At 35.3% G+C, this 27,927-nt stretch overlaps 2 protein-coding genes across 2 annotated transcripts; one reads left to right on the top strand and one right to left on the bottom strand.

The window, feature by feature from the left end:
- The first annotated feature begins 1,187 nt into the window (after nucleotides 1-1,187).
- LOC138306892 (uncharacterized) lies at nucleotides 1,188-19,994 on the top strand. The gene is made up of 14 exons (XM_069247440.1): nucleotides 1,188-1,368; nucleotides 4,521-4,657; nucleotides 8,033-8,256; nucleotides 8,470-8,578; nucleotides 9,359-9,454; nucleotides 9,733-9,956; nucleotides 10,430-10,622; nucleotides 11,179-11,234; nucleotides 12,198-12,408; nucleotides 13,329-13,577; nucleotides 14,883-14,990; nucleotides 16,073-16,320; nucleotides 17,137-17,329; nucleotides 17,732-19,994. Exons 2-14 carry the CDS (start codon nucleotides 4,558-4,560, stop codon nucleotides 17,797-17,799), a joined length of 2,079 nt encoding a protein of 692 aa, XP_069103541.1. The 5' UTR covers nucleotides 1,188-1,368; nucleotides 4,521-4,557; the 3' UTR covers nucleotides 17,800-19,994.
- On the bottom strand, nucleotides 19,333-27,927 carry LOC138306893 (uncharacterized). The gene is made up of 2 exons (XM_069247442.1): nucleotides 27,672-27,927; nucleotides 19,333-23,601 (listed from the first exon to the last, which is right to left on the bottom strand). Exon 2 carries the CDS (start codon nucleotides 22,872-22,874, stop codon nucleotides 20,910-20,912), a length of 1,965 nt encoding a protein of 654 aa, XP_069103543.1. The 5' UTR covers nucleotides 22,875-23,601; nucleotides 27,672-27,927; the 3' UTR covers nucleotides 19,333-20,909.

The raw sequence follows: 27,927 nt of genomic DNA, 5'->3' as shown, positions 1-27,927 counted from the left end.
AATATCTAGAGTAAAACATTGTTGTTAACACTTAAGTATGAGGATGGTCACCCTCGATACTCCCGTGGTTACTTTCACTTTCGTTGTAGATATAACAGTTCATATTAAAGCTGGGCTGAAATTTTACACAGAAAAAAACTTATCCTGGATTTCAAGTGTTTAGTAAGCATACTGCAACAAAGATCGAGTAGATTGTAAGATTATCACACACAAAAAACGCCGAGAAAAACATAATTTCACAAAATCATAATTACAAAAGTTCTATGAAAATCTTGGTTATCAGTAAAATTATGTATTAGCCTTTTTGAAGTAAAAATAAAATCACACTTGTTTTATAATATATGGTACAAATGAGCATAAAACATATATTTCTATCATACTAGTTAAGATTAAAATATATATTGGGCTCTATGCCTATTGTGCAGTGTAAAAAATATATACCGGATAAAAATATATATATAGGATGGATATATACAATCAATTTTAATATTAAGAAATCGCTGTAAGGATATGCATAATTCATTATTATTCATGAGGTTTAAAAGAGAATTCTCCAGTTTCGTATTGTTGAGATATTTTTATAAAAAAATTTAGAGGTTTTTTTTAAAGGCCCACTACCTTTCCGATACGGCTTTTAATTTTTAAAATGGGAAAGTAAAACGAGATCGATATTTTTGTATAGTCGCTAAAGTTACTAACTTACCGTTAATACTACACGTGGCATCACATTCTGAACAATTTTATTTAAATAAATAAAATATTAATTTTCATAACGCTGGTCGTCTTATATTTCCCGCCGTCGTCCTAAATACCGCGCAGTAGTTGACTATACTCTCCACAGTTATCAAACATTACGCAGTAAATCCTGCATATGTTTGGTGTTGTCACCTCATCTTAGGCCATTGGTATATATTTTCTGATGTTATTTATGATTTTAAGAAACCTTTATGTTTTCCTCTTGAAAGGTAGTGGGTCTTTAATAACTGAGTATAAAATGTAATCGACCATCTTTGCTGATTAAGACTAAACGTAATTTAACATGTTATTTTCCTTACGTTGGCGTTGTTGGTAAATGCAATATTTACAACGTTTCGTTGTATAAAGTATGCCTTACCTGGAATTACATCTGAAAATAGAATATCACGTAGCTTCCTGTTACATCATAATAACTGACGTCGAAAGGACTCGTGTACTTTTTCATTACATTCATTCAAGCACTTCTGTAACTCAGATTTGTAAAACCGAAACTAGATGGTTTAACCAAATGTCTGTATTTAGGTATATGAAGGGGAAATTAGTTTGTTCGAAACGACACGATATACATCATAGACACCTTATATTGACATTATCTGACGACTCCACTACCAGGTGAGTGTTAATTGTTTGTCCCACCACATACACACATGACTGGAGGTGTGTCTATTGTCTGTGTATGTAGTGTGACGTCTTATTTCAAGTTCTTTGTATTGACGTATTCGTCTTTTGTGAAATAACAAAATATTGTGTATTGTTCAAATCACGTTATCCGCTGTCATGATTTGTTTTCATTTAAATTATTAATTGAAGGTATAAATCATGATAAACAGACATCCGCATCTGAGCTATTTATAGCCTGTATGTCATACTTGTTCTTGGTCTAATAATAGAACAACGTATACGTGCAATACACCGTATATACTGTACAGAAACTTGTCGGGTTATATATTTAATATCAATACACTGAAATACAAAATGTACTTGGTTTTTTTTTTATATAAAATAGAATATCGTACAATCACTTGTACAATACATGTACGCTGTATACCCACATATAGTACTTCTCCGTCAGATGTTTTTCTTAAAATCAATACAAATAGAATATTTATTGACATCTTAATGCTTGCACTCTGTAGTTATTTATTTACTGTAAAAGGTTTTTAATGCAATATCAATATTATTTCATTCTCACTCGACGTCACTAATTTGGGAAAACTTGTGTCCAATCCTTGTTGTCAATAATTTATAATAATTAATTATCCCGCGGGGGATATACAAATGGGTTCCGTCCGTCCGTCTGTCTGTCCGTCCGTCCGTCCGTCCGTCCGTCCGTCGGTCCGTCCGTCCGTCTGTCTGTCCGTCAACATTTCCTTTAAATCGCTACTAGTCATAGAGTTCTGCATGGATTGTAACCAAATTTGGCCACAAACATCCTTGGGGGAGGGGGAACAAAACTTGTATAAATTTTGGCTCTGACCCCCCGGGGGCAGGAGGGGCGGGGCCCAATATGGGAAATACAGGTATATCCTATAAATCGCTACTTGTCCTAGAGTTCTACATGGATTGTAACCAAATTTTGCCACAAACATCCTTAGGGGAGGGGGAACAGAACTTGTATAAATTTTGGCTCAGACCCCCCGGGGGCAGGAGGGGCGGAGCCCAATAGGGGAATTAGAGGTAAATCCTATAAATCGCTTCTTGTCCTAGAGTTCTGCATGGAATGTAACCAAATTTGGCCACAAACATCCTTGGGGGAGGGGGAAACAGAACTTGTGTAAATTTTGGCTCTGGTCCCTCGGGGGCAGGAGGGGCGGGCGCAATAGGGGAAATAGAGGGAAATCCTTTAAATCGCTACTAGTCATAGAGTTCTGAATGGAATGTAACCAAATTTGGCCATAAACATTCTTGGGGGAAGGGGAACAGAACATGTATAAATTTTGGCTCAGACCCCCCGGGGGCAGGAGGGGCGGGGACCAATAGGGGAATTAGAGGTAAATCCTTTAAATCGCTACTTGTCATAGAGTTCTGCATGGAATGTAACCAAATTTGGCCACAAACATCCTTGGGGGAAGGGGAACAGAACTTGTATAAATTTTGGCTCTGGTCCCCCTGGGGCAGGAGGGGCGGGGCCCAATAGGGGAAATAGAGGTAAATCCTTTAAATCGCTACTAGTCATAGAGTTCTGCATGGAATGTAACCAAAGTTGGCCACGAAAATCCTTGGGGGAAGGGGAACAGAACTTGAATGAATTTTGGCTCTGGTCCCCTGGGGGCAGGAGGGGCGGGGCCCAATAGGGGAAATAGAGGTAAATCCTTTAAATCGCTACTAGTTATAGAGTTCTGAATGGAATGTAACCAAATTTGGCCACAAACATCCTTTGGGGAAGGGGAATAGAACTTGTATGTATTTTGGCTCTGGACCCCCGAGGGCAGGAGGGGCGGAGCCCAATAGGGGAAATAGAGGTAAATCCTTTAAATCGCTACTTGTCATAGAGTTCTGCATGGAATGTAACCAAATTTGGCCACAAACATCCTTTGGGGAAGAGGAACAGAACTTAGATAAATTTTGGCTCTGGCCCCCCGGGGGCTGGAGGGGTTGGGCCCAATAGAGGAAATAGAGGCAAATCCTTTAAATCGCTACTAGTCATAGAGTTTTGCTTGGATTGTGACCAAATTTAGCCATAAACATCCTTTGGGGAAGAGGAACAGAACTTATATAAATTTTGGCTCTGGCCCCCCAGGGGCTGGAGGGGTTGGGCCCAATAGGGGATTTAGAGGTTAATATCATAATTCCTTCAGAAAAGAAACAATGAACCTGTATTCAGAATATTACTTGGCATTACAAACCAGGTGAGCGATACAGGCCTCTTGTTTTTGTAACCATGGAAACATTGTTGAAAATGGCAGATTTTTGTGTAAGAATCGTTTCCGGAGCACAACTCTAAAACCAGCAGAGATATTTCCATGAAACTTCATAGACACATTGTTCTTATGGTCTAGTAGTGCCTTTTGCTATTTTTAGGTTTTCACTTTTTGTGGGTTTTTTTCTGTAACCATAGAAACATTGCTGAAAATATCATATTTTTGTAGCAGGTTCATTTCCGGAGCATAACTCTAAAACCAGCAGAGATATTTCCACGAAACTTCATAGACACATTCTTTGTATGGTCTAGTAGTACCTTTTGCTATTTTTAGGTTTTCATTTTTTGCACTTTTTCCGTTACCATGGAAACATTGCTGAAAATGTCATGGTAAATGGTAAATGTTACTTTGCAAAACCCCACCCATCTTTGTGTATATAGTCTAATATAAATGTCAAGGCTGTATACCTGATTCAACAATTGCAGCCCCGCTCTACTTGAATTATACTCCATCTTTCTTTAGCTCAACTTCCTTTTTCCTGTTTTCTTCATACACATAAGTCTCCACAATCAAACTTACTTCAGCTTTGATATCTTCATTGGCGGGGGATCTGAATGACTATGTCCTTGTTTTTATTTGTTTTCATACTATATCCGACTTTATGATTGGCATATTCTTTTTCTTCATATACTATGAAGAAAAAAACCGAGAATGGCGCGAAAACCCGACGTTATCATGACGTCAAAATAGAGACGTCGACGTTGCGTATTGATTTATAAAAAATAGTCCATTTGAAAATCAATGAAATTGTACGTTTAAACGTATTTTATATTATCAAATAGTCAGAAAATTAATTATAAGCATTATAAAATCTGCTTATATTTATTTCATTCTTACCTAAAGCTGCCATCCGACACATGGGAAACCCTCGTAAACCGCCATGAGTGGCACAAAACACCCCAGAGTATTTGTCTCCTACAGTCACAAGGATCTACACTTAGTACGGAAAATCAAGAAGGGTCTGAAGGAGAGACAACCAGGTAAGTGGAGTCTAGATGGTGATTTTCTGTAAAATGTGTGGGTTTTTTTAAACTGTAGTCTGTCTGCGAAACTGCTAAACCCGCCTATGTTATGTGTTTTTGTCTTTTTTTTTAGCCCACCATCATCAGATGGTGGGCTATTCAAATCGCCTTTCGTCCGTGGTCCGTCGTCCGTCCGTCCTTCCGTCCGTCCGTCCTTCCGTCCGTCCGTCCGTCCGTCCGTCCGTCCGTCCGTCCGTTAACAATTCTTGTTACCGCTATTTCTCTAAAAGTACTGAAGGGATCTTTCTCAAATTTCATATGTAGGTTCCCCTAGGAACCTTGTTGTGCATATTGTATTTTGGGACTGATCGGTCAACAAGATGGCCGCCAGGCAGCCATCTTGGATTTTGATAGTTAAAGTTTGTTACCCCTATTTCTCAGAAAGTACTGAAGGGATCTTTCTCAAATTTCATATGTAGGTTCCCCTAGGACCCTAGTTGTGCATATTGCATTTTGGGACTGATCAGTCAACAAGATGGCCGACCAGCCGCCATCTTGGATTTTGATAGTTAAAGTTTGTTACCGCTAATTCTCAGAAAGTACTGAAGGGATCTTTCTCAAATTTCATATGTAGGTTCCCCTAGGACCCCAGTTGTGCATATTGCATTTTGGGACTGATCGGTCAACAAGATGGCCGACCGGTGGCCATCTTGGATTTTGATAGTTAAAGTTTGTTACCCCTATTTCTCAGAAAGTATTGAAGGGATTGTTCTCAAATTTCATATGTAGGTTCCTCTAGGACCCTAGTTCTGCATATTACATTTTGGGACTGATCGGTCAACAAGATGGCCGACAAGCAGCCATCTTGGATTTTGATAGTTAAAGTTTGTTACGGCTATTTCTCAGAAAGTACTGAAGGGATTGTTCTCAAATTTCATATGTAGGTTCCCCTAGGACCCTAGTAGTGCATATTGCATTTTGGGACTGATCAGTCAACAAGATGGCCGCCAGGTAGCCATCTTGGATTTTGATAGTTAAAGTTTGTTACCGCTATTTCTCAAAAAGCACTAAAGGGATCTTTCTCAAATTTCATATGTAGGTTCCCCTAGGACCCCAGTTGTGCATATTGCATTTTGGGACTGATCGGTCAACAAGATGGCCGACCGGTGGCCATCTTGGATTTTGATAGTTAAAGTTTGTTACCGCTATTTCTCAGAAAGCACTGAAGGGATCTTTCTCAAATTTCATATGTAGGTTCCCCTAGGACCCCAGTTGTGCATATTGCATTTTGGGACTGATCGGTCAACAAGATGGCCGACTGGTGGCCATCTTGGATTTTGATAGTTAAAGTTTGTTACCGCTATTTCTCAGAAAGTTTGAAGGGATTGTTCTCAAATATCATATGTAGGTTCCTCTAGGACCCTAGTTCTGCCTATTGCATTTTGCGACCACCATCTTGGATTTTGATAGTTTAAAGTTTGAAAAGCAGAAAAAAGAATTGTAAGTTTGAAAAGCAGAGAAAAGATCTCTCTTTCATTTGTCAGACATAGATCAATCTTTGGTGGGCGCCAAGATCCCTCTGGGATCTCTTGTTTTTTTTCTGTTATATTTTAGGCAAAAAAAGCCTTATAATATGAGCAAGTTTTACGGATTATTACAACCGGGACCAGAAGTGGTGTCGTTCTCTATATTACAGGGGTTATTATCACTGTCGTCATATCCACCCCGTCATAGTAAAATTAAAGGCATATCAGAAGAAATAAAGTGACCAATCACAGGCCAATAGATATAATAGTTTGCCCAAACTGAACAAAGTACTGCGATGATATCCGTTTCCCCAAACTACACATCAATTTTTATTTCCCCAGTTAGCTCATAGGAGATATTTTAAAAATACAAGCAGATTTACAAATTGAAATAAAAGATAAAAAGGAAATTACATCTTAATACTATAAATTGTAAAAACTGCGTGATGTACTACGATGGTATTCACTGTACTAGTACAACTGAGTACGTAACCGACAGTTCAGTTTTAGTGACATCATGTACCCTCGACAAACCGTATGTAATCATTAAAGAAGGTAATTTTGTTTTCAAAAACTAGAATCGAATTGATGTCACACTCCTATTGTGTGTTGGCGTCGGGTTTCTGTTTGTTATAGTTTATCTTGCATTTAATTGATCTCATACTTCATTTAAGATTTCTATTTTGATCCTACAAAACTACACAATATCTGAGTCAGGCGTTCTTATATTCATTTGGAAAAAAAACATCTGAAACACAAAAGAATATTTTATGCATTTAAAGCTGACAATGCAAGTTAAAAAATATACATTTGAGAATAAAAATAATAATAATAATTTTTTTCAATATTTTTTTTTCAAATTCGGTTCTGAGACAACCCTTTTAACTTGCATTGTCAGCTTTAAGAGAAATTCTTTGAAATTCAATGATACCATCACACGTCTGCCCAATATTTCAAAAAACTTTCTACAAATATCAAAGGTATTAGTTTACATTTTAACCCAATGTGATTATCTACAACCTTAATCATTTTTGACTAAAACTGTTGTAATATAATGTATACTGTTTTAACAATGTTGATTAGCTGCAATATAGTATAAAGAATCCAAAAACAAATAACAATGTTGTCTTTACAGCTACAATTGGTAGTAATTACTGCTAGTGGAACAAAGCGAAATTCTTATCAAAGTTTATTTTTACAGTTTTATGCATTTTACCTGGCCAGATTTACATTTCTAAAATACTAAACAAAGCTATAAAAAAAATTCAAAACATTGACGGATAGCATTTAAAAGAACAGATGGTGCAATTGGTATATTGTAAGCAGTTAAGTAGATTGACTGGCCACCAGACCCTAAATTGTTGATAAGACTTTCTCAGAAGCTTTCTTTACTAGATAATCTTCTTCTAGTTTGAAACTTACAATCGGACATGAAGTATAGACAAAAATAATCAAGCCAAATTTAAATGATTTTTTTTCAATATTCTAGAGACTGGTGGCCAGTCGATAAAGTAAATGCAAAACTAACATAAATATACATCAAACACTGGAAACCTAAACATAATAATCCGTGCCCGAGTGATTCCATGGGCAACCTTTCGTACTCAACCGAAAAGTATAGTATATTCAAATTTTCATGCTACTTAATGATACGTTTTTGGTACATTGTGACACATCCGCTATGAAATCTGTATTGTACATGCATAATTTATGATAATAGTTCTTTAATGTATCAGCCATCAGCTAGTCTTAAAATTGCCTACTAAAAGTGTTTCCAGTGATTATATAGTTCATATTTATTATGAATATTGGTGTATAGATGTCTACAACTAACTGTATGTCTATCGGTTATTGTTTGTACTTACAGAACTAGATGTTTTCGTCGCGACGGACGACATTCATGGAGGCCAACCAACTATTGACCGGATCGTCGAAGGTATCCACCGCAGCTCCAAATGCCTGTTATTGGTAACTGAGAATTCACTGAAGAGTTCCTGGTTCGCTTTTGAAACGACGCTATCTTTAGAATGGTCGGAACAATTAGGACGATTCTGCTGTGTAATGATTTTACACGGAATTTCTGCCGACAAGGTATGCACAGTAAAATCTGTTTTTGCTACCACTTTTTTATAAAGAACAAATGCATGAAAAAATATTTTCTCTATGATATGTTACAAATGGACAATACTTACATGCTTTGACCTGTGAATAAAGACCCACTTGGTATGGATATAAAAAGACATTACTTGTTCTCACCGTTTGTCAAAAATATTTTATTTTGATGTGTAATCATCTATGTCATAGCTTCCAAAGTTTGCGTTGTTTGACATTATGCCCAAGACGCAGTTACGTCTGGACTCCAATGGCGACTGGGAAGAAGATCATATTTCTCATGTTATCAAATTAATTCAAAGTAAGTAGTCTATCAATACAGTATCACAAAGTGTTTTCGCATTAAAATTCGAGATTGCAACTCATGGAATGGTATTCTCCCTTCCTTTAACGACTACTATGTGTCATGTTTAGTTTATTTAAATATTGATATGTTGATATGGTTCAGTCAGATCGTATTACGGTTATATATTTTATTCAACATTTATGTAAACCATATACAAATTTCACAACTGAACATTATTTCACATTCCGTAAAAGCTATCTTAATTTTCTCTTTCGTCTATTTTTCGTCCTCTTGATAACACTGATACTACAAACAGGGAGGCCAGTTGCTAATTACCAATTGTTTAAGCCCTTTCATGATGAAATGTTTTAGCACCAAACTTTAAAGCAATTCAAAACCAGAATATATACATACATGTAAGCAATATGAATGCAATTTTATAAAATCCAGTTAACAATTGCGGCGGCATCGTACTCGATCACATACGTTCTGATGCGGCCCCATAAATGTTTACGTATCTATATCTGAAGTCAGTGTCATGTATGCTGTTTTGAAAAGTATATATCAATATGATTAATATATCGTTTTAAATGGTGTATAACACCAAAGCCTCGTTTTGCTGTTGGTAAAAACAACAATGACATGTCACTATGATCAATCAATATCATACGTTTTGAGTAAATCTAAACTGCTTTCATTTTCTATTGTGAGGTTTCTGTTACTTTTGCATCTGAATCAACCTTTACAACATATAATCATATTAAAGTCATTATCCATCCTTTGCTTGTCTTTTAGAGGATATCCCAACCGAACGCCAACTTCCTGTTGGAAACGTTGCACATGCGCAAGCGTGGTCGCACTTTTTTGGATATCATAATGTTGTGCACGGATGTAAGTGTATTAAATTGGATGAAAGTGAAAACAAAACTTAACTTATACATGTTCACACTGTGATAGATTGTAGACCGCAAGCAAAACTAAATAATCGTTTACATTTCAAAAACAGATGTGGATTCTTGAACCTCTTTATATATGTGTAAACTGCATTCATATATATTTAAACGAGACAAATGAAAATACGAATGAGTCAAATGTGCCCCGTGAATAATAAACGTTCTCTATTGAATATGTTTATATATATATATATATATATATACGTCTATTGGCAGTGCTGGAACAAAGAATCCGGGAATCAAAATGGTTTCAGAAAAGACCAGGAAACTTTCCTATTAAAATATACGAACTCATATCCAAGTGTTGTGATTGCTCCAAATTCACCAATGATAAGAGGATAAAGAAAAAGGGATGCCTAAAACCCATTGTGATTAACAGGGCTGGCAACAAAACCAGGCCATATTCCCTGAATGTGTACCGCATTGAGGATAAAGGGCAGGTATGCGATTATTACATTTGAAGCTATGCCTTATTATTTGAAGTTTGATCCCTCCTTTAATATTAATGTCTAAATATAAAAGTTGTATTCTTGACAAAATAAATTAATTATTCTGAATTTCTGCTTTACCATACAGAACTAATTAAATTCAATATTCCTTGTAAATAGCATTTTGATTGGGTTATATCATAATATAAAACACATATTCAACATATGGAATAGATCTACATTGTTAAGAAAAATAACTGGTAATTGTGTAAGGGAGCGAAATCTGCCTAAATTGTCTTTATATATGCGAGTTCATTCTGCCTTTTTTCCATCATCGAAATGAAGTACTGAAGTTCTTGTTTTGAAAACTGCATGTCAATTTATTTATATTGTTTAATTTTGATACTTGGCAGTTTGTTTTATGGTTATCTTCTCGTTATGCTAATATCGTTTTTTCTACTTTGTGTCGATACATTTTTTTGTAGAAATATTACTGCGTTGCTCAGTATCCCAACGTACTAAGTGCCATTTTAAAGATGGAAAAGTCCGAACATATCCAGATGGAAACGTACGAGAAGGAAATGCAGCTTGCTCGTTTTAACTTCACTCTTAGCGCCATCTTACATCATGACTCAAATAAAACCTGCCATCGTCAGTCCCGCCTTGTGGAGTTTGATGGTAGGTTAATAAGTCTGATAGTCCATCTTTGTATATTACAAAGTTATCTGATTTTGGAGTAGGATTGTTACTCATCAGTTTGTGTGAAAAATACATCATTTTTTGTATAAAAATGACGTATGCTCACAAACATCTGACATACCAACAATACTTACCACAAGAGCAGATATTTCTGTTGTAGTATTATGTCTTGTTTAGGTATCAAAAGATAAAAATAAAATAAAAAAAGAGGTTTAAGTCGACTGTAATACTGTTATAATATAGGTAATAAACTTATAGATAACACTAAACAGAAGTATTTATAGATATGTTATAGAAAGCATTTTGAGTGGGTTAAAATTCACTTTATCATAATGATGTCCTTAAAAACATCGCTTCGGAATAGATTCGTGGTAATGAATTGAGTACGCTCACCTTTTTTTATTGCTCCATGATATAAAATCTATTCAAGCTAATTCTTAACTAACCAATATTTACTGTACATGTTTATATATAAGGAATGTTTTCCACCTGTTATACACACTTTGTACAGATCCCATATTACATTTTTTGTCAGATGAACATGAGCCTCATGCTGTGCTATTGGATGCTATCAAAACTGATATTAGAGAGGTAAGTGTTTTAACATAATAGAAATTCATTTCAGACAAAATCTTGAATGCTCTTTTTGTAATTGTATTGTAGAGATTAGTGAAATTATGCATTTATTGGTGTATCTAATTTTGAACTAAGATAATGTAATGATTACTAATTCAGCTCAAGTTATTAAAAGTCACCAATATTGTAATACGATAGATTCGAGATAAAACAAAACGACATGCGTAAAGTATGATTACTGTAAATTGGGATATTTTGGCGTCGTTAAATTTCTTTTTTTTTCATCGAAAGAGGGTAGTCAATTTTGTGTGTGTGTTTTGGCGTTTTACTGTGTACTGTAATTACTACATAACTTTTATGAAGATAATCTTGTTTCACCAGTTCATTCGTCGCATGTATCCCTCAAAATGAAAAACTGCCATGACTTGATTGAAGCCATATCGATATTCAGATAATCCTTTGAGATATTTACTTTCAAATGACGTGATAATAATCACATACTTGTATACGTGTTTAAGAAAAAAACACGGGTAATGTTTTTGTTCAGTTGACAGAACATAAATGTATGTTTACATAACGTTATTGGTAACTTATCCGAGAGTACATGTTCACTTTAGTGATCCATTACGTGTAGATGTATTGATCATAATATACAAACAAATAAATACGTCGTCAAATTTAAATTTTGGCGTTAAGCCAAAATGTTACCACATCCAAAATATCCAATTTACGCTAGTCTGACTATCGTCCTGTGATTGTGACAATTCACGTCAGAGTATGACGTCATAACCACCTGTTGGTGGGGCTAATTAACGATGAATTGTTCTTTATCTATGTCAGTTTGGTATCTCGAAATATACATATTGAAGACAAATAGTGAATGTGTTCACAACTTATTTCACGAGCATCACGTCACCAGGTCCAAGTAACTGTTTTAAATCACATAAATCAAGTTAAGAAAACATTTCATTTTTCAAGGATGCAAGAATTATGGAATCTTGGAGGGGGAAACTAGGGAGGAGTCAATTAGAGGATTATGATATAGAAACTGACAGTGTAGGTCAAAGCTTTGATGCTGTCATCGTTTGCGGTGAAGACGATGAAGACAAAGCCTACGAAATAAAACGTTTTCTTACCAAAAATCATCTGAAGGTCAAACCGCTGTTAGGCGGGAGTCGTGTTCTCAATGGTAAGTACATTTTATTGGCGTACGTCACCAACGTGCGTTATAGCAATATCATAAATAGATTAGAATTATACATATGTGGTTATGCAATATAAAGTTTATTAAGCTATATCAGTTATCTGAGCGTCAGCAGAGCCATTAGTCGAGTGGCATATAAAATAAGTAAATTTCAGATAACATAGCCATGACTGATATCATCTTTTATCACATAACTTGTATATATGGCAACTCTCAATTTTAATTTGGTATAATGATGAGACTTTTCCGTCAACCAAGACAATTATGTGACTTCAAGTCAGCGTTGGTTAAAGTTTTGCTAATTTTGTGAAATGCTGTTACCCGTAACAACTGAGTTTTAATCTATATGATTATATTTGTTTTGATGGGTATGGGCAATTATTTAAACGAAAATGGTGGATTTTGAGAATTCTCAAGGGTCCACTTGGACAAACTGTATAAGCTAAAGTTTGTGGTGCGATTTGTTAATTCCGTAATAGCGTATATTGGTTTCTACATTAATATAGTGTTATAAATGTGGTATTGTATATGGACAATTATGCTTAGTAAGAAAACACATGCTTTCAAATATTTCAAGAGGTTCATTAGGCAAAAGTTGATTGAATTTTTACATCATAAAAACCTGTCAGAGACAAGTGTTGCTGTTCTCAAACAACTCTTGATATGTTTCTAAATATTGCTTCTTGCAAATACTGTTGATTGCCTATCAGATTTTATTAATCTGCGTTGTGGTAGTGAAAGTTAACGTTAAGATGATGATAAATTATAGTGTAAACAAGAAAGCGATTATTTGCGATAATTTTAATTAAAATTAAAATATCTGTAAAAAGTTATGATAAAACAAAATCCATCAATTTTAATTGTTATGGCAAGAAATCTCACCTTATACGTTTTATGTATACCAGATCTCGATGAGGCCACTGAACAATGTCGCTGGATTGTTCTGATACTCACGAAGAAATCGCTAGATGACAGTGTCTTTAACTTGCATACGATAAATCTTCTGACAAAAAGCATCAGCGAGAAGAATGTCAGCATCATCCCTATTGTTGACGGACTGACCGCTGGCCGTATCCCGACAGCCCTAAAATGGATCACCTACATCGACATGCGCACGGAGGGATATAAGGAACGGATATGCAAAGCTGTCAAAGGTATCTAATGTAAAAATTGGTACCTTGAATGTGAGTGAGTGTGTGTGAGCATCCTCGATACTCCAGGGGTTACTATTACTGACGTCATATCCACCCCTCGCCTATCTCATAGTAAATCAAACTGAAGGCAGTTTAGGAGAAAAAAACCTTACCAATCACAGGCCTGCACAGACTTCCTTTGAAGATTACACAGAGTGAACAAGAGAGTCAAGCGCATTGTACATTTCATATTTTTTTTTGATGTACACCAAATGATCAATTAACTGTGTCGACCGTGTTGCCTCCAGTTTTACAATGAGATAGTCCAGGGGTGGATATATAGAGGTTACACAACGAGTGGCTGTTGGATATGGAATTTATTCCACACGAGTGAGTTATTTTTTTAAAAGTTACAAAAGACACGTGTCTTTTGTAACTTTTAAAAAATAACTTACGAGTGTGGAATAAATTCCATATCCAACAACCACGAGTCGTGTGACCTGTTTCTACCACAATTATATCCGCTTTTAGCCGATAGAAATACGACGAGGATAAGTACGCTATCCAACAGCAGTTTTGGCGTCAAGCGGCGATCACAGCATAGCATGACGTCACTCAATTATTGATGACGTTGACAAATGATGGCACGACACTCAGAAAGACGTAGTTCTGTCAAAGTTCACCGTGTCAGCCAATCAAAACGCGTACAGAGTTTATACCACGTGTGGTATAAACAAATTGTTAATCAACAGCTGCATCGTTTATTTGATACCCTGAGAGTTGAATAACTCTGGCTATTGTGGTGGAAGTGATATTAACCCCAGGAGTATCGAGGATGGTGTGTGAAGGGATAATTGAAAATTATATAAATACTTAGAAAACTCAACTTATTGTTTTCAAAGATTTTTTTAGAAATTTGATCGAACATAAGTTAGAATTTTAAAAAAGGGCTGCAATAGTTAATATAATTAAGGTTTTTAAGATACAAGATTTATATTTGAGTGGCGATCGTTTCAGTTTTCCAAATATTTTTTGGAATTATGTTTGACGTGAAATACCTTTTAAGATAAAACTATTTCTTATTACTTAAAATGGACGGTAAACAAAAAGGTTCCCTCCCAGTACCTCCCTTAGACTTAGATGTCACCATGCTAACCATACAGGAAGCAATCTGCGAGATTCAGTCTAACAGTCTATTTGTAATTCATTTTTATCCACTGAAAGACGTGCGTCTTCAGTAAATGCAATGTCATCATTGGGACGGCATCGCTACACATCATTTACTCAATATCTTACACCTCCATTTACTTTCATTCTTGGTTCTAGGTGAGGACATACCTATGGCCTTAGAAAACGCTCTTATCCCAGCTGGAAACTTGGGCTATGGGTTAGCCTGGGGTTATATTGTGAACTACATGAAGACAGTCCTCAAAGGTAAGTAGTATATGATAGGACTAAATCATGACCCACGTAATACTTGATAACGTTTATGCGGGATTATTGTTTCTATTGGTGATGAAATGACGTTCAAAATTATATCAGCATAAACGTTATCGGGTATCACGTGATTTATGAATTATTCCCATTGTACTGTAAAGACGTATTTATTTCATTAAACAAGCATACTAGTTTTCCATAGGAAATGGGGAGGTAGTTGAAAATGCTTCACGTCGTGGTTAGTTTCGACATATTCGCGAATATAAGAAGTCGTGATCAGAGGGTTTTACTGACATAAGTGTAGTCATTTACAAATATTCGCGTATGATTTGAATTCACATTCGAGCGTTTTCGTGAAATTGTATCAAAACTTTATGTGTCGAAAATTAAGTATAATCATAATGCTCATCTCTTATGTTTCTAATATACCGGTAGGCTGAAAAGAGTTACACATCTTCCTGTAAGGTTGTGATAGGACACTTGCACCAGTCATTTTTGTTTATTTTATGAGGACTTCACATATGTGTAACACTCTGCTGAAGAATATATTTAGACAGACCAGCTACCGAACAAAATCGTTTGTCAAAAAGTTCTTGCATTCAGACAATATATTGTGCCCTCCAAATCTTTCTCACGAATCGAGACAAACGGTTTTGATAAAACGTTGAATATTTTTTCTTCAACTTCTCTAGTTTCATCAGCCTCCACACTCGGTATTCCAGTGGTTACTACCACTGTCGTCATATTTACCGCTAGACTCTGCCATTGCAAAACTTAAAGTGCTGTATGCGACAACAGATGACACAGGTGGTTTGGTCTTTTGATGTACATCAAAAGAATCAGATTAGGGGTTGAATTTGCGATTCGCTATCTGTACTCTTTAAAGAAAGATTCTGCACAGGCCTGTTATTGGTTATTATTTTCTCTTGTGCTGCAATGAGTATCGCTATTGCATAGTCTAGATGGATATAACGACAATGATAATAACCCCTGGAAAATAGATGGTGCTCCATCTTCAAAATCTGACACTTCCTACAATAACTCTGTTGAAACATACGTCATGATTTTCCTTTTTTCAGAATTCGGTTTCTATCTACAGAAGTTGTTAGAACAGGAAAATCAATCAAGCATACTCAGGTATTGTCCCGAGAAACTGTACGTGTTGATGCCAAGCAGCTGTAAATGTACTGGACTAGTAAGTGATACATCTCAGCATGTCAGCCATTTCACATCCTTTACTAGGATTCAAGACGACCTCGGAGGGGCCAATATTGTGAAATCCTTGGATATTTATTCTATAACGGACGATGATAATATCCGACAACAGGTGAGTCAAACTGATCAGCTGGTATGCCGACGAAAAATAAAATCGTATTTTAAAGTTACATACCGAAACCAAAACGGCTTTTTTTAAAAATGAGAATGGAAACCGAGATTGATAAGTTTGTAGACCCGCAGAAAATATGAGCTAAACGTCAATACCACAATTCTGAACAATTTAATTAAAATTCATGTGTGATTTCATCACGCGAATCATCTTATATTCCCGCCGTCATTATAATTACTGCACGTTCGTTGACAGTCACTGCGCCAGACGGCAAAACAGCGAAATGAATCTTTCATATTACATAGATTGTGCAGGAATCTTGTATTTGTTTGGTGTATTCGGAACCTAATGGACCTTTATTAATGATTATTCTTTATGGCAAATATAAAATGGATGATTCTGTCGAGGCTCCAATAACATAGGAAAAAAGAGCCACATGGACATACATTTTAATGTATTACCTAGAACTCCTATAACCCGAATTCCTTGTTTACCTCGAAATAATCTGTCATACCGTCTTTTACTAAGTATTGTATAATTTTTTATATTGTTGTGACAAAATTTTTGCGATTTGGATTAAAAGAGAAAATCATATTTGAATGGTTTTCAATTTTACATTTGGCTATAAGGGTTTGAATTATTTCCCACTTCGTCGCGGATAAATTTTCTGCGATAATGGTATTGTCTCGTACAACCGCGAAAAAACCTGTCTGTACGGTATTCAAGTAAACTTAACTTCGATACTCGGATAACTCGAAATAATATTATGTCCCACCAAGTTCGAATTAATGAGGTTTTATTTTTTTATTTTGATAGGAGCATTATTTTATCGGTCAGTTTCCGGCTCCAGTTTTGTGTCTTTGGGAGATGAACGAATCCAGAATTGCTAGCATCAACAAACACACCATGGAGAGGGAAGCAGAACGCTTCCGACACACGTTTGAATGTTTGATGAAAGGACCAGTTGGGAAAGGCTTACACACTAAATGTGAAATTGTCCAATTCGACGGTAAGATTCTTGTCTATCAACTACATGTACTTCAGTCACTGACAGTCTTGTCCAAGTTTACGGTCCAGTTCCGTGTGTGTTGTTTTTCGAATGAATATATTGAATTACTTTTTATTAATTTTGCTTGATATCTGTCTGTCTGTCTATCTGTCTGTCTATCTATCTGTCTGTCTGTTACCTTTTGTCGGAGAGGCAGATGTCACGACATTAGTAAAATTACACCCTTCATTGAATATCATCCTATAGACATCCAGTAATATAAAGGATAGGCGAGCAAAACTTGAATCTTCGAAGCAATCGACATTACATATACAATGACCACAAATTTATTTAATTGAATTTTCAGTTTTATTTAACTACAACGACCTTTAATTCAAAGAATTTGCCTTTTATATTTTGCAGATACAATCCCAAACGATCTTCAGCGAAAACTTGTGCCCATACTGAGGCGTGATACAAGAAGAAGGTGAAGAAAATAGTAACTCGACCATATCTCCTGTATAATAATACACCAAAAGACTTATACAACTTCCAATGGTGACATCTTTCCGGATAAAATATCAAATATTGATATTCTGACACATATGGCTTTACTATCTACTTGTGTAGAAGAATGGCTTAATCATTCATTAAGAATCACTGTGTTTAACGGGATTGTTTTCCAAACATTCACTACTTCGTCACAAGTTTTAGCCGTATGAAATTCCCCTGTACCCATATGGTATGATGGAGTATACACACAATCGTTTTGAACATTTGGACATTCAGGCATTGTACAACGTCATCCACACATATGGTGTAACCGTTAGCATCATCATCCGACGTGCATTTAGTGTTGCAGGGAAGAGGATAGTGATTTATGTTCACGTCTACATTGTGTTTTTTTCATCGATGACTTGAAAACAAAACTACTGAAGTCACCATATCTGTGATAAGGTCCACTTGATAATGCATGTAAAACTCTTCTTTAATTTACAAACAAAGAACATATGGGCCAATTAAGTAGATGGTAATATCTGATCATCGATGAAAGATCTGGTATACCAGCATTCGGCAGGCCTGGTACTGTTTATTCCTTTCTTCTTGACGGGCACTTGTTGAAGCATAAACAGGAAAAATGAGAGTGTGTCTGACTGTTAACTTGCAAGTATGTAACAAATGATTCGTTCCAAAACTCTTCGGATCAACTTTAAAGGAATCGATGAACTCTGTCTGAGAGCTATTAGGAGACTAGTGAGTAAAATAGTTGTTCTTGTGTAAGAAAAAGAATAGTGCAATATGTATGTATCCGTAATACAATTGAACAAAGGAAGAATAAGAATATGGCTTGTGTGACTGTTACACACCGACCAATGAAATTTTGAAAGTTTGAAATATTTGTGTAGCAATCCCTGTCTGTCGTCAGGGGAGTTGATATATGAAATATTTTAGAATTGTTTTACTAACTTTAACGTTTGTTTTGTGCGGGTCAAATAAGTTTCCGATTTGGACTAAAAAGAGATAATTAACTTTTAGCGAATTCATAATTTTGCAATTTCATTGTAACGGTAACTCAACCATTTCTCGATTTTTCTCGGATCAAAGTAATGAGTTTATTAATGGTATGGCATTATAAGATATAGCAAATGAGAAAGATTACAACATTATGCATTAGAATGTTGTTTAAGATTCATGTTTTGACCTGAGCAAGTTTGAGGGCCTCTTTTGGTCGGCCTCATTTAGCGGAAACTGTGATAATATTAGTTTTTTTCATACCAGTAAAGAATATTATCCCGTCTTTACATATAATAGAGATCCCTCCTTTGCGGGCAGGTATCTATTGTGACTTCATTATTATGTGAACGAAATTCACGTCGTTTTCTCTGTAAATCGTGACGTTACGTTCATAAACACACGACGTCACAATCACTACCTATCCGCAAGGGCAGATAACTCAGTAATATGTAAATACAGAAAAGTTATGTTCTGTTCGTTTTGACACGATGATGACAAGGCGTGCTAGTTGGTTCCATATTTTTATTCATAAGTTATCAAATTTATTGTACAAAATATACAAAAAACATAAGATGGTGTCAAGTGATGCATAAAAAAGAAACATCAAGTAACTATTATTTACCTTTTGAACACATTATTTGTATCTTTATTTGGCAACTCGATCGATTAAGCATTATGTTTATGCCTGAAATGCATAGGATACGCCATCATTATCAATTATGGACTTTAGGTGAGGTCAATATGGTTATATACCGCTTAGGTAGAATCAAACAATGATCGACGGCGTAGGCAGAAGTCAACATGTTATATTCGTCTAGCACTGTGTACATAAATATCACCATATTGACCGACTCAATGGTCCTTAGTTGTTTCAAATAGATATATGAATATATATATATATATATATATAATAGCATTAAATGATAAACATTTAAAATAAGAGCAAAGACATTAGAACTCCACCCTATAGAACTCGACACTTGAGCAACTCGTCGTCACAATGACTGCATCTACTTGTTGTTCCTTAAAAACGGAAACGCAAATGCTAAATATCGTCCTCCACGTGACTATGTCTTACCTAATGAGATCACTCGAACATCATTATATATATAATACTGGCAATAATAGCTCCATTCCCTGAGATATTGAATAATAAAACTGCTCAAACATCCCTGGAATTTCGTAATATTTTTTTCTGCTCAAGAAGTAGACGAGTTCAATTATGTAATCACCGGTGTATGAGGTAATACATATTGATTAGTTCTTTTTCCAATGATGTTTGTAGTACATGTTTTAGCACACTACAAATATTCTCTTTCATACCTACGGGTGTAATACTGACTGGTATCGGGCAACACACTCATGTTGCCTGAGGCTGTATTGCATGGCTACCCATGCAATAAAGCCTCGTGACGTCACGGCATCAACAAAATTACTATTTCCTTGGTAAACTTTTAAATTTTTTTCCCAAACTTGACTGATTTTACTATAAAAGATAGAAAAACGGACTTCGTGTTTAAAATATCCCATTATTTTGCATTAATGGAAAATGACTTGCAATCGTTGTTTCATTAGAATTTATTTCAAAATGGCGGGATATTATACTTGTAAATTAATAATTAAACGTCCAGATATGAAGAAAATATTCTTTCATAATTGGATATGAAGAATAGAGATATTCTTCCCGACGGATCACAAGCCTCGGGTTTTACTACATTTTGTGACCCTCAGGCAGATTTTCCCTATCCTTCATATCCACATATGAAAGAGTCTTATAGTATTGCCCCAATCGTACAAAAATCATACATACTAAATACAGCATACATACCATACCAACTCCATATTAATATATAAATCAAACTTAATTCTATATACACACCATACATACAGCTATTTGGCATATATCAATTATTGTTCAAACAATATTTGATCAAATTTCTCAATACATTAATCTGAATTAACATGCTTTCACACGGAAGTGTATGTTCATATATAATCACTCTTATCAGTTAAATCGACGTCGAGATAACAGGATTTCGTTGTGTAAGCGTCGGGATAACGAATCTGTTGCGTACAACGATAAAGTCTATCCACAGAAACAAAACGGCTTTAGTTCCACGACATCAACACAATGAGACTGATTTCCGTACCTGTTTGCCCTACTGATGTGGTCCCATACTTCAATTCGACCGTCTGGATGTAAAGTTAAAGAACTTTCAAATAAAGCTAACCCCGGCGTCGTACTGATCAGCATACGATACTGTTTACTGTCAATATGGCGTTCCTCACTGTGCCAAATACTGTACCATGTGAACGAATGTTCCGTCCATGGTGCAGGAATAAAATTTGATACAATCTTCTGTGAGTTTTCAACTTTGTTCAATGACAATCGCATACATCGTGGATAGACCGATTCGAACTTTGAGTTGATTTTCTGTACAACACTCTCTCCGAATTCTGTAAGTTTATTTTCGGAAACATCAACAATGTCGTATTTGTGACACGGGCAGTATTCACTACGGATGCCAGCGTCACCACATGTGCGGTTGGACGGAATACGACTAAAAAGACTCCTGCCGATAAGTCGATGATCAGGTTCACTGGACCGGCAAAACCTCCCGTCTAAAATATCAACTAGGGTATGATAAGTATCAAAGTGTGACGTCAGTCGCTCTGTATTATGACGCAAGTTTCTTTCTAATAACGGATATTTCTCTTTCAAATATTTAGGTAGTGCAATTGCAAACAAAGGCATTCGTTCTTCTACCCGACCAATCACAGTATTCCTAATAGCGTTTAGGTTTGAGCCATGGTCGCTAAGTAATATCAAAATTGTGTTGTTAAAGTGTCCATTTTTATTTGACCAATCAAAGAAATCCCTCAGCTGGTCGTCGGCAAGACGGAGGTAATTGAGATCGTCATGGGCAAGAGCAGCCATCCATGTTAAAGAAAATTTTCTTTTACTTTCATACGAAGACAGAAATGATTTTAAGTAATTAATTTGAATCTCATGTTTGGCTTTGTTACCATGGCAAAACATAAATGGTTTCAATAATAAGAGTTTGTTGTATGCTGCTGACGAGTGTCTGTAGTTAGGGGAATGGATTAAAGTTTTGATGTTATCCATTGCGACCCCACATGGGAAGAAATAATGATCCGTCGGTGGATGAAGAAAACCTTTCGACACCGCTGTAAATGAAGGCGATACTGGCTGCTCTTCGGCGTACATCGTCACATAACCTTTACCCGAAAAATTCTTCCATATAAAAGACACCATATCATCTAAGTATTTATCACGAAACAATGCTTCCAACTTTTCTTTCTGTCCAGAAAGTAGAGAAATTAAGTTAGGGAAGGTGTTCTCTGCTACTTTCGTATATCCGTTGAATATATGAGCACCTAACGAATGTGTGAGGTAGTGTAGAGTCTTTGGCAGCAGTCGTTTGGCTGCGAGTTGTGACACCGAGTCTATACCGACAATAACGACACTTGGACTGTCTGTAGTCTCCTCCTTAATCTGCTTACTCTTTAGTACACGTTCACTGTCAGTATGGAACACCAGCTGCTGGTAGACGAGAGAAGAACTTTGATCGTGACATGATATTTTTGAGCAATCACTATACACACTTGATGAACTTGCAGACTTTTCTGGGACAAAAACAACAGTTTTCTCATTTATTCTCTGTATATATTCGCGTTCACAAGTAAGATGTTGTCGCCATCCTGCCTCTTTTACCGCAGAGGTATTAGTTTGTAACTGGAGGTCATTGTCGAGATAAACAATATCGGGGAATTTATCGCACGGTGAGTCGACATCGTAGAAATACTTTATTATGCTGCTGTCGAATGGATCATGTTTTGGTAAAACGCAAGAAGTTTCATTGTAGTCGATGATAAATATGTCGTGAGGAACAACTTTGAAAAAATCTATCGCACCAGGTACCATTACATAGGTAAACATAGCGAAAAAAGAAACATACATCAATGATTTTATTTTCCTGTTTGGCATCTCTGCTGGTATTTTCTCTCTAATGCACTCGTGTAGCGACATGTAGTTAATAAAATATAATTTTGAAACATATCATTTCACGGCTTCAATGGTAATCACACTTGTACCGGTTTGTCTTTTCACATTTCCTATTCAATGGTAATCACACTTGTACCGGTTTGTCTTTTCACATTTCCTATTCAATGGTAATCACACTTGTACCGGTTTGTCTTTTCACATTTCCTATTCTAATATTCCTATTCCAACTGCCTTTTCTTGCTTATTGTCTAGGCTGACTCCGATGACAACTTCACATCCTCAAATTAAATCTTTTTCACAACTTCTATGTCCTTTCACTGCTTGATTAGTACACTTTCAATCATACCATTTTAGGGTCAGACAATCACGAATACTTGCACCATTATTCTGTGTGTCTTTTGTTTTCTTCCTTTTGGTCAAGATTGTTTTTCTATCTCCTGTTCTATACGCATGGATGTATATTTCTACTTAACATTTTCTAACTCCTTAATCAAACTATATTCTTCCGACTTTAGGCCACGTCCTTTAGTCTAAGTGTGTATCTCCGTTATGATAAATATGCGTCCTTATCCAAACAGGGCTTTGTTCTTATTGCACTGGATACTCGACTCCTTCTGCTGCTTGCTAAGGCCACATGATAATCCACTCACTGCTTCTCGCTATCGGTCATTTATAAAACTATCGTTGAGGTGTAGTATCTCCTCGTCTAATTTTTATACAGATCCTCATGGTATTCAGATCAGATATTTACCTGTGAGAGCAGAGCAAATATATTAGAAAAAGAATTATCAATAAATCTTAAGTCGGAAGAAGAAAATTCTCCCCAGTGCCAGTGTAAGTTATTAGCCCCTATTTAAACTAGCTATATTTTGTCTTCCCATCAAAAGTATGTATGCATGTGCATCTCATGATCAAAAGGACTAGATATGCATGTTGTTTGTAAAATCGAATGTGGTCAAACAAACTCATCACATACCTGCTTTACGGCATGTTTATTTGGTGACAGAAATATGTACTGAATCATGTGGACTTCAATCCTTTTTTTCGCATATGACGTCATAATGCACAACTTACACAACGGTTTACGTGTTATCAGTCATATCTAAGGTTAGTCTCTATGCGCTGTAAGCAATGCATGTTCAATTACACCTACGGAGTATATGCATGCAAGATATCACTAGATCTTACAGGGGCTTATACCTATTGTAAATAGATGTTTTATATTATATATATTTTTTCGAAACAAAAAACATAGAACTCAATCATTAGTTATAAACATGTATAATGCATGTTTTTGTATATGTAATTGTATCAGGTTTTCATATCAGGGAGATTTTTCCGAAAGATATCGCCCAAAACTAATTTACAAAACTTTTCCCGAAAAAAAATGGTGAAAAATTCCGGCCTGTGATGTATTTCATTACTAGTGTTCGTATATAGATTATAGGGATAAATTTATGTTATATTTTATTTAACAGAATGTCCGAAAACAATTCTTGTTATCGTTGTTTTTATAAAGAACTAAATGATATTTTAGAATTCCATATGTAGTTCCCCTTAATGTCTACTTATGCATATTGGATTTCGGGACAAATTGCGAAAACAAAATGGCCGACTTGCAGCCATCTTGGATATCGTCTATTGTTGTTTGTTACCGATGTTTCCTTGAAAGTACGAAAGAGATTGTACATACACTTCATCTGTCACTGTTTCTTAGAGTTTACTGCAGATCGAGATCCTCTTTTCAAATTTATTTCATATGTTGTTTCAACCATTCTTTTCTAATGCTAATCATAATATGGGATTGATTAAAAACAGCATGGTCAGCAGTTGACCATCTTGAATTTTGTATGTAAATGAGGGTTTTTTCCACCTCGTTGACTTTATGTATTACTGTATATAACAAATGCTTCAAAGGAGCAGGAAAGAAGAAAAGTATCGAAAACAGAAACATATTACTCTTTCCTATTACTTACATAAATCATTCACTGGTGTGCTCCAAGATCTTTCAGAGATGTCTTGTTTCTTAATAATTTCCTAGTTATACTTCGTTTTCAGTAGTTATAAGTAACAAATAAATAAATAAGGATTGATCGTTGGGAGTGTTTGATATGAGTAGGATATAACCAAGTATAACACACAGTTGAGTTACAATATTAAGTTGCCGATACCCCACATTCAGTAGTCGACATGTCTTCTTATCAATTAATCCGATAGCTATGTTTACATTAGATTCATATGACCGACATTCATGTTGTGTGATTAAATACACTATATATGATAGCAAATTATTTAAGCATTGATGTCACTTCATGTATTTCTTTTCTTCATCGGTGTATGAAAGAAAGATGAAGTTAATAAATATTAACCTCAATGCTTATAAATATTTTTTTCAGAATATTTCATAAAATAAAATGCGTTTAAACGATTTTCAAATGGATTATTTTTCCCAATCACGGCAACGTCGACGTCTCCATTGTGACGTCGTGATAACGTCCGGGTTTCGCTCCATTTTCGGATATTATTTCTTCACAGAAGTACGAAGAAAAGGAATTTGCTGATGAGAAAGTCGGATTTCGTATGAAAAAAAAAATATTGGTTTTGATATTTCAGAGATTTATTGTTTCTTAATTTTTTCTAAGTTATCCTTCATTTTCAGTAGATATAAGTTTCAGATAAATAAATGTACATTTATCGTTGGAAGTGTTTTATATGAAGCAGAATATGACCAAGTATAAATATGATTAAGTTCTCGATACCCCAACATTCAATAGTCGACATGTCTTTTTTTCAATCAATTAGAGTGTTCGGTTAAATGAATAGTATGTCGGGGTGTTATTTGAGGAACCCTCTGTGTGATAACGCACTAATGCTCACATTATTATGCGGTTCAAAGTTCAGTAGATAACGGTCACGCTGATTGTCTTTTTAAATACAATTGCAGTTCATGTAGTGATAAAACGTATTGATAGACATTTGCTTAAAAATACGTTCATACTTTTAGAATAAAGAGAACACTATTCTATAGTAAGATGGCCGTTGCCAGTATAATGATTCTCGATAATAGTAACACAATATATATTTAATTCTAAACAGGTGTCATTTATGTAATGTTCTCAACACTGAACTGGTTGGGTATAGCATTCATTCCGAGAGTCCGTGTAGAATTATTGATAATTAATAGAGTTAAAATTGATGTAATTGATGAAATATTTGAAACAATTACACGTTATCTGTATTTTTTCTTTCTGATCTCGCAATGTTTTGAGTATTTTTTTACACAGAGTATTTAAACAACCATTGATTTAGATTGATAACCGAATTTTGGTTCATAGAGTTGAACATGAGTGCTTGGTTGAATGAACAGCATGTTGGGGTGTTGTTTGAGGCACCCTCTGTGTGATAACGCACTAATGATTACATTGCTCTGCTATTTAGTAGTTTGGCCAAATCTTCTTTGTTTGAATTTAAACACAATTGCAGATCATGTAGTGATAAAACGTATTGATAGACATTTGTTATATTTGAAATACGTCCCTATTTAAAATAAAGACAACTACATTCCATAGTAAGATGGTCGTTGCCAGTTCTTGATAATAATCACACACTATATATATATATAGAGAAGATACATTAAGGTAGTTCAACACTTTTGAAAATCGCGTCAATTCATATGACGCTTAACCCAAAACTGCGGAGGTTGTTTCGAATTTCAGAATTGTTTCCGATACGCTACGATATTCCACTTGGATTGTTTTCTTTCAACAGGTGAAAATTGTCTAAATATAATATTGAATGTTTAAAGTCATGAAATAAATCAAATAAAAGCAATTCAGTGAAAATTAGATATATTGAGGTTTTCGCGGTCCGTGTCTTAAATGGGAATGGATTTTCAAGCATTTGTTGCTATAAATGATAAGAGAAAACTCATTGGACTGAAATTCTGGAATTCTTGAAAAAAACGCATACGTATTTCCTTATAATACAAAATATTGAGAAAAACAGTCAAACATGACCCATCTTAGCTCTGGATGAAATGAGGGTAAGGTTTTGAGTTACTAACTTTAAGCTTACAAAATTGTGAAAATTTGATGAAGGACCCTGTGTTTTTATATAAATTAATATATATGAAATGTATTACCTTTGGCATATCATATATACAAATATTTAGAAATTGATATGGGTATTAATTTCCTTTTTGGTATATTCAATGATTTTTAGGGGCGAAAATACGGTACATCATAATAATAAGTTATAGAAACGGTCTTGGGAAATAACGAAAATTAGTAAGTATTTACAAAAATACAATAGTTTTGTATAATGTTCTATTGTTAGAAATTTAGGACAAAAAATCAACTACATTGACCCTAATATTACAGATAACATCATTTTATGAACTTTTCTATTTTCAGGCAGCAAATTTACACGGATGGTATATTTGAATCTCCAAAACCTAAAAAGTTGAGAAGTTCGAGAACACCCATATTTCTTTAATTGATATCTGCATGAAAAATCCAAGGAAATAATACCTGTTATATAAATGATATGGGTTTTTCCAAAAGTATGGAGCTACCTTAAAATAGCAGTGCATGTGCACATCCATCATTCTGTACCTACAATTTACGTGGACACTATTAATAAACTTACGGATTTTGCTAACTAGTAGTGGGTTTGTACAAAAGGTCGAAATCACATGTGCTATCTTGTAAACATGTATTTGTATTTGCTCTTAAGTTAGGCGGAGTAAGAGTTTAAAACTATCGAGTATTCATATCAAAACTGTATCTACACCAGAACCGCAGGAGAAGTTAATTTACTTACGTGAAAAACTGTATATAACTCCGCCTTTCAGCATGGGAAAACATCAGATATCTTTTGAAGAGACTAAGCATACGTATCTACCCTATCCTCTCTGTCCGGGAAGTTCTAGTTCAAAGGTCCTTAGATAGCGGTCACGTTGATTATCATGTAATGATAATGTCACCTATCTCGGGGAACACTGTATGATAAACAAGTCAACTTTAAAATATCGAGTTATCTTACGTGGTCCGAAAGGCCGGTGAGCCTATACCATGGC

This window comes from Argopecten irradians, chromosome 14, assembly GCF_041381155.1.
Source record: "Argopecten irradians isolate NY chromosome 14, Ai_NY, whole genome shotgun sequence".
NCBI classification, from domain to species: domain Eukaryota; kingdom Metazoa; phylum Mollusca; class Bivalvia; order Pectinida; family Pectinidae; genus Argopecten; species Argopecten irradians.
Note: the sequence above shows the minus strand (reverse complement) of the source record. Positions and strands in the feature narration are given on the sequence as shown.